We start from the raw sequence: 8,254 nt of genomic DNA, 5'->3' as shown, positions 1-8,254 counted from the left end.
ATATAAGGCGAGGTTGGTTGCTCAGGGATATTCCCAACAACTTGGATTGGACTATGAAGAGACCTTTTGCCCAGTGGCTCGTTTTGAATCAATTCGAACCCTTCTAGCTATTTCGGCATTGTAGAACTTTGTTTTGCATCAAATGGACATTTCTAGTGCGTTCTTGAACGGTGAGCTTCAAGAGGAAGTGTATGTGCGTCAGCCCATTGGAATCGATACCTCGACGAAAGGAAAAGACATGGTGTTGAAACTTAAAAAGAGTCTCTATGGTTTAAAACAGTCACCTCGTTGCTGGAATGTCATGCTGGACGGAATTTTAAAGAGCATTGGTTTCGATCAGATCACCGAGGATCCATGCTTATACCGCATGAAGAAGAGTGATAATATGTTCTTGGCTGTTCATGTGGATGACATCGTTCTAGCTGGTCCCGACGAGGGAGAAATTCATGGTGTGAAGCAGAATTTGGCGGAACACTTCCAGGTGAAAGATCTGGGGCGACTGAAATATTTCTTGGGGGTTGCCGTGAACCAAGACTTGGTGCGGGGAGTGATCTGGATGGGTCAGACCCAGTATATTTTGGACTTGTTGCAAAAATCGGGTATGCAAAATTCAAAGCCCGTGGATACGCCAATGGAAGCTGGAGTGAGATTTCTCAAATGTCAAGAAGGGGAAGTGATCGAGAATCCTACCGAATACCGTTCCATTATTGGAGGGCTTCTGTATCTGTCAGTTATGACGAGGCCTGATATTGCTTTTGCTGTTGGTTCCCTTGCCAAATTCAACGCCAGTCCCACGAGAATACATTGGGCTGCTTTGAAGCGAGTACTTCGCTACCTGAGAGGGACCACTGGGTTGGGAATAGAGTTCAGTCGAGACTCCGCTCCTGCTCTAATTGGTTACTCTGATTCGGATTGGGCTGGTGATATCGAGGATCGTCGCTCGACTTCAGGTTACATGTTTAAGTTAGCTGGAGGGCCTATTTCTTGGCGCAGCCAGAAACAACAGTCGGTTGCCCTTTCTACAACCGAAGCAGAGTATATGGCCCTGTCGAGTGCTTCACAGGAGGTCATTTGTCTTCGTGAATTAATGCGAAGTTTGGGACAAAGAATTGATGGACCAACGGTCCTGTTTGAGGACAACTTGCCATCAATTGGACTTGCCAAGAACCCCCAGTTTCATGGTAGAGCAAAGCACATCGCTATTCGATACCACTTTACTAAAGAGCAAGTGGCATTAGGGAACATCGTTCTCAAATATTGTGCTACTTCGGACATGATTGCTGATATGCTAACCAAAGGATTGCCTCGACCCAAGTTCATCAAGTTTCGCCAATTGTCCAGTGTTGTGAGTAAATAACTATTGCGCTGTGTGTGAGTTTTGGTGTAACCAGTGAGGGGAAGTGTTAATATATGTATGTCCACTGGTTCCACTACGTAAATCTAGGTTAGGTGACAACAGTTTCTTATGTTTCCGTAGCCGCCAGTTTCTGTTACAAAGAAGACCACGCTGTCTGAAGAAGAGTCGAATAAAGTATCTCCATGTGCTACGACGTAGAAATCTTAGTCCTCCATTAGCTTGTACTTCACGACCTCTAAAACTAAATTTCAACAATAGATGTATATACTGTAAACATTGTAAAAAGACCTATGATCCAATGAGAAATATCTCGCAATAAAGAGTTTTAAAATACGTGTGTTTAGCTTCCTTACTTTGACTGAAAGATTGTTTTGCTTTGGAGGCATATTGAAACTCCGAACACTTTGGAATTTGGCTTGATTGGCAGCCAAATGAGCAGGCAGGGTCATCAGTTTTCATCCGTGTTCTGTTTTTGTTTTCAAGATCAAGTTGACCAGACCAGTTAATCTTTTTCAATAATTCAAGTAACAAGCTAATTCAGCTGTGGTGTGTAGTCAGAAATGAAAACTTTTCACACCAAAAAAAAGTGCATAAATGTTTACCTCAAAATGACGATATCCGGAGTGAGGCGACACTATAAGCGGAGTCAATTCATATAAAAACTGTCAGAATCAATCGAGACTTTGAGGAAACGACGATATAAGCGAAATGGCGATATAAGAGGAGACGATATAAGCGAAATGGCGTTATAAGAGCAGACGATATAAGCGAAATGACGTTATAAGAGGAGGCGAAATAAGCGGGTTTCACTCTATTTTAAATCGAAAGAATTTGAATGGGTAAATGAAATAATGACATTTTACCCTTTTTTACCTTCAATACACACGGGAAGCCCAAGCCATATCTTGCCAAAAAAAATTCCCTGACAAATGAGGGTACTTTTTGAAATCAGGACATCATGGGGCACAATTTCATTGTAGATGACGAGTTCCGTGGCTGTTCATTAAAAAATAAGTCAAAATTTGAATTGATGGTTTTGAAAATTTTATTTAGCAAAGCCATGCCCAAATCTTAAAACTTAACAACTATTTGTTCTTGATGGTCCAGCCCTTGTTTCCCAACTGGTCTAACACGACCATCCAGCACTTACCCACTCTAAATCACACTTTCAAAATCAACGAAATCTACATTCGGAATCTGTTTGTATTGTAGTGTCTCTCTCGGGACTGGCACGGGGTAGAGTCACTTATATCAATAGGTGCTTGAATGTTTCAGGAAACGAATGATGCCAACAGTTGTTTGTTTTCAAAACTTGTAGACACTTCACTAGCTACTTTTTCTCTCGCTCACTCAGAAATCTACCATTGTTTGTTGATTCAATTTAGACTCATTGTTATTATAGTCCACAACGCTGCCAGACGTGAAATTACATGTTCCGGGAAGGATAATTTTGGGTCATTTTTGGGCCATGCCTAATGTTTTACTTTACTACGCTCAAAGCTCTTCAAGGTCGCTTGTCCACACCTAGACAAGATAGAAAATTATTTATGAACTCGTGGATTAGTGCTTATTTTCCTAGGGTTTAAAAATCGACTGTTATGAATTTATTTATGTATTACCTGACTGTATCAACGTACATAATTCAATAGTTGTGTCAGTCTTTTTCTCTAAGCTCAAATCGTCGAGCCACGTTCCCGCTTAACAACCTGACTCCGCTTTATGAAGACTTGTTCTATGTGAAAAAGCAACTTTTTGAATACAAAAAGATTGCAGTTCCTCTTGAATTCGGTGTGCTTTGGTTAGTGGTGAGACGAATCCATTGATTTCTAACAATACCGGGTGCGATGATATTGCTTGTACACTTTTTTAAACTACAAATAAAGGTGTATGCCATGACTTTTTACAAGTTTTTTTTGGTAATCCTGCATTCAGGAGATGTCTTTCAGCTGTTTATAGCTGAATTTGAGGAAAACAATCGGCAATTGACCATTCCACATCGAAATGGAGAAGTTGCGGCAGAAAGTCATTGCGCGACTTGAAGCTGGTGATACTTTCACAACCATCTCCAGAAACTTTGGTATCAACCGATCAACCATCTACGGTGACAAAAAGTTACACCGAGAGACTGGCGGGTATATTCAGGGTCAAAATGGTGGAAAAAAAGAAAACTGTTAGGTCTCCAAGACTGATCTCAATCACAAGAGAAAAATCGCCCGCAATCCGACCCGCTGCATTCGAAAACTGGCCAACGAGGCAAATGTGTCGGATTTCACCATGAGAACCATAATTTGGAGGGACCTCGCCCTTAAAAACTCGAGGGTACTCGACGTACAGTCTCGATTCGTCTGGTCACTGGTTGTGGTCATTTGAATAAAGAGATGGCTACATTTCAAGACGTAATCTGAAGGGACTTACCCGCCATATCCATGAAATACTTCTCCGTTGACTGTGACTTTCATGCAAAAATTGGGTTCATGAACCGGTCCCATTTGTTGGACGAGCTCGTATTTCAGACCAGGTATGATATCATTAAGGGCAACCACAGGATTTTTGGCCGTAAATGATTCGGCCATACGCATACGCTTCGCTTGAAGCATAATCATCATCGAGTCTAGAAAGAAATTTCGATGTATGGTTTCACAAAGGAACGAATGAGGAGACAATCTTTGTTTATGTTTATTGAAGAAGAAGCAGAGCTGCCAGATCGGGAGCAACCTTGTTTCAATCATATATAACGCCATCTTGTGCCACACATTGAAAGGAGTTTGACTAAGAACCTAGTGTTTGTCTTTCGATTTCAAATCTTTGTACAAGATCTACGAAACTGTCTTCTTTGGTGCCTTAACAATTCTTTCTTTGTTACTTTCTGTTTGTCTTGGCTGTACCCATTAACGGTCTCAGGGTTAGCCGGTATATATAATCTTATTTGTCAAAAATAATAGTCTTGATATGGATCAATGTCAGTGCAGTGGGAACTGGAAAAAAAAACCATTATTTTTCTAAAAGCCGTCTCAGCCACCCACCCTCCCCTCCCTCAGAAAATCTAGAAAATGGCACATGTTTTGCCCAATTGGCAATCCTATAGCGGTGTAGACCAGGGCTACTCCCATAAAGTAAAAAAGAGAGTCAGATTTCAATCAAAACAATAGGGCTAGTCAAGTAAACGCGTTCATGGACAACTGACGTTATTCCATAGAGTAAAATTAAAGACAACATGCCCAGGCAAACCGCACTGTGCATGCATTGGATTTTGACATTTTTTCCATTTTATATGCTTGTCTAGGCAATTAGCAGTGTGGTATTGAGCCAATTGGATAGGGAGTTCACTGATTAACACCAAATATGCTCATTTAGCAGGGTTTTGTAATAAAACTCGCTCAAAACCGCTCGATTATTGAAAATTCAATGGGCGAAAAGTGCGAGTTGACTGTGATGTTTGTCTTAGTTCTATCTCTCCAAAATCCCCAAAATCAGGGTGCCGGACCACATTTTTCCTTGAATTTCCTTTACTTGACATCCCCTACGGAATCCGCTAAATGGCACCCTTGGGACAATCAAAAACGAATTCTCCTCAATGGAACTAAATAATAAAGTAGAAAACCTAGGAAGCTCACTGAAAGTACTTATGAACTTGCATTTTATGCGCCCTTTCGCCTTTCTTGGACATTTTTTTATCTTTATTGGGAGATTATTTCTAATTGGATCGGTATATTCGTGATACAAATTTGATACATTTACAATACTGGTCTCTTACCCGTTCTGGGTTGAAGGAGCGCCATTTGAGGTGATGATCCACCACAGCAATGGGGGTGGGGGAGAGACCTGGGATCGAGCCCATGAACCCGAGCATAGCTCGGTCGTGCGTTAACCAACTGCACTGCAACCATCTCTCTTGGACTGGTCTCCTTCTTCTTAACGGGTATCCAGCCGGGCAACGGGAACCTTTTACTTATCTCGGTCCGGATCAAATGCATTGTTTTCCTGTAATTTAGGCCTGAAATTTCAAAAATATGCCGCAAAAATGGCAGGTGGAATTCAAAAACGAGAAAACTACCAAATCAATCGAACAATTCGCGTAATACTAATCCGTTCTGCAAAATGCCTTTTCCGTAAAAGCCTGCTTGTCAAATTAAGTGGTGTCCAAATCCATTGCACTTTTTTTGGCTATAAAACAATGGTGTTTTGCGATCAAATGTTTTCGACTTATTTTTGTAATCAGTATTTACATACCAATGTGCTTTGCCAAGGACCGTCTTCGTCTCGACACAAGGGCGTACTATTCGGGAAAGAGGGTCCTGGTCAGGGTGGGCATTTCATTTTTGTCCACTTTTGTCCACCCCTGTCCAAAAGTGTCCAAAAGTGTCCAAAAATAAGGGTGGACAAAAGTGGACAAAAGTGGACAAAAGTGTCCAAAAGTGTCCAAAAATACGAACCTTTAAAACTACAAATATAAAGGATATTCTGTATGAAACCTATCCTCTACTTCAAAAATTGCTCATTGATGGTTCCAAGAGCAAGATAAGTCTTTAAAACCTTTGCCATATACCTCTAACATACCCAAAAAAGGTATTTGAAAGACAGGTTCTTAACTCTTTTTTTCTTACGTTAGATTAGAAAGCAAGCAGGGAACAAAGTCTCCCTCTAGTAGAATGCAGCTGTTGCAAAGGATTCAAAAACTGAAATAGCTAAACATTATATTCTGGTTATCTGGCTTCATTTATTCAACATTATTAACTTTTTGCAAAAATGTTTTACTTAAAATCATCAGTCATTTGGGATTTCTTCTTAAAAAGTACTAATATTAAAAATTGAATTTCTTACGAATTGCTAAAATCTAATAATGACATATTTTCCTATACTTATGGTTTTTCTTCCATAAGTAAGTTAATTGAGACATTGTTAGGCATATTTTTAACTTTTAAAGATGCGCTTGATGTCAGGAAATGAGATTCCCAATGTTTCTTAAAGAAACATATATCTTAGTTTTTAGATGTATTATAAAAGTGTAATTCATGCACTCCTTATAAATATGTTATGTATATTACAAATATGAGAAGTATTATTGGATATTTGATATTCAGCTCCTAAGCTTTTTTAAAATTATTTTTTTAAATCTTTGTTAAAATTACCCAGCCACCAAATGCCCTGATTATAGTGTGGCTTTGACTTATTAACATTCAAAATATATTAAAGATATTTGTTTTGACTTTATAAAGCTGTATTGTATCAAGATAACGAATTTGGTTAAGTGTATATCTTGGAAATTAAAAACGTTAGTGAAAAGGCTAGTTGTTACTTCATATTTATGTGTTTGAAGAAAGCTTAGATTTTATTGATTACTGATTCTATTTGCTGGTTCACATCTAGATTTGGTAAAGAAATATCATGATTTAGGGTTTAAAAGTGTTTGCTTGTCAATCCCCTTTTGCACAATTGTACTTAATTTTGGACACATTCTGCCCACTTTTGTTCACTTTTGTCCACTTTTGTCCACTTTTGGACACTTTTGTCCACTTTTGGACACTTTTGTCCACTTTTGTCCACTTTTGTCCACTTTTGGACACTTTTGGACACTTTTGTCCACTTGGTGTCCAAAAGTCACGCTAATTCTCAAAATTGCCCACCCTGGTCCTGGTACCAGAACCAAGCTGGTGTTGGGGTTTCGTGAACCATTGCTCCTGCTCAGAGAGAAGGGCGAATCGACTTATTCAAAAAAGTATAAAGTTTTGTTCCCTTGAGCTGGGCATTGTCCTACTTTTGTCCGTTGAATTTTTTGTTTCGATAAGCATGTCATCTGATAAATATCCATTAATCTCAAATCTCCCAAGCATCTATCCACCAAATTTACTGACTGTTCAGTTTGCAATCTCTATTTATACTTGTGGTCACGTTGAAATGAAGCTAGAGAGAGCCGTTTTAAACACCCCGTCAATACTGATCATGATCTATCCATTCTTTTTCTCAAATTATTCCTCTCTGAGCAACACATTGAAGAAAGTGGTGTCAATTACTAAGCACCTTAATATTGCGAGACCTCCAATTTGGATGGGATGTACTTATACTAAGCGCAGAGTTGGGTTTAGACGATGATCTTAGGAGAGCTAATCAGGTATCAAATTTCAACGATCTAGGATACGTGAAAATTTTGAAGAGCACGAACATGGCATAGCAAGTGTCTCTGAATGTGAGGTTTATGATTGCCAATGAAGAAAAGATCAGAGACCTTGTTCTTGAGCAGGCACCAGAGATTCTGGCGATGCAGGAAATGTGGCATTTCTCTAGGATCCAACTGAAATTCAATGCATACAACTTAATAGGAATTGAACGAACGGACGGGAGATGGGGAGATGGAGTGGGATTTTTGATTTATCAAACCACAAATATAGCCAACCTAAAAACCTTGAGCTAATGGATGAAGATTGTGAGTGTAGTATTCTACGGTTTTAGTACTCTCTAGTCTCGGATGTATTTCGGTGCTTCTGCTGTTCCCAATAATAACTCGTATCCTAGTTCTTCATCTGGAAACATCATTTGGCTTTATCGTTCTCATCCTGATCTTTATCACGCCCACATAACATGGCGCAGTGTTAGTTTTCGAACCACGCTTCAACCTTCAACCTCTTTGCACTCCAACCCAGCGACACATTTATCGAGCACCCACAGGAGCTCGTCGTCTCCCCCACGAATCTTCGACACGATTCGTGAAAATGGGCCTCATTGAACAAATCGCCAATCGCCGGGTGCAAATTTTTAACAAGTTGAATTTTGTCCGCGATTTGAATAAACCGGAGGCCGATGTAGATGGGCTTTGGAGTCTACTGTGAGAAGCTGAGAACAAATTGGCCGTAATGATGGATCTATACGATGATGTAGGACTGGAAAACGCAGTCAAGGCCG

At 39.8% G+C, this 8,254-nt stretch overlaps 1 protein-coding gene across 4 annotated transcripts in view; it reads right to left on the bottom strand.

Annotated features, from left to right (window-relative positions):
- LOC131893130 (double-stranded RNA-specific editase 1-like) overlaps positions 1-4,053 on the bottom strand; it is a 46,237-nt gene extending 42,184 nt beyond the window's left edge. The window contains exon 1 of one of the 4 annotated variants that reach the window (XM_059243080.1): positions 3,773-4,053. In XM_059243080.1, the coding sequence (XP_059099063.1) occupies positions 3,773-3,963 (191 nt within the window). In that variant the 5' untranslated portion in view covers positions 3,964-4,053. The remainder of the gene's footprint in view (positions 1-3,772) is intronic. The other 3 variants (XM_059243078.1, XM_059243076.1, XM_059243079.1) reach the window with 3 other exon arrangements.
- Positions 4,054-8,254: the final 4,201 nt, after the last annotated feature.

This window comes from Tigriopus californicus, chromosome 2, assembly GCF_007210705.1.
Source record: "Tigriopus californicus strain San Diego chromosome 2, Tcal_SD_v2.1, whole genome shotgun sequence".
NCBI lineage: Eukaryota > Metazoa > Arthropoda > Copepoda > Harpacticoida > Harpacticidae > Tigriopus > Tigriopus californicus.
This window is presented reverse-complemented; position numbering and strand designations above follow the sequence as displayed.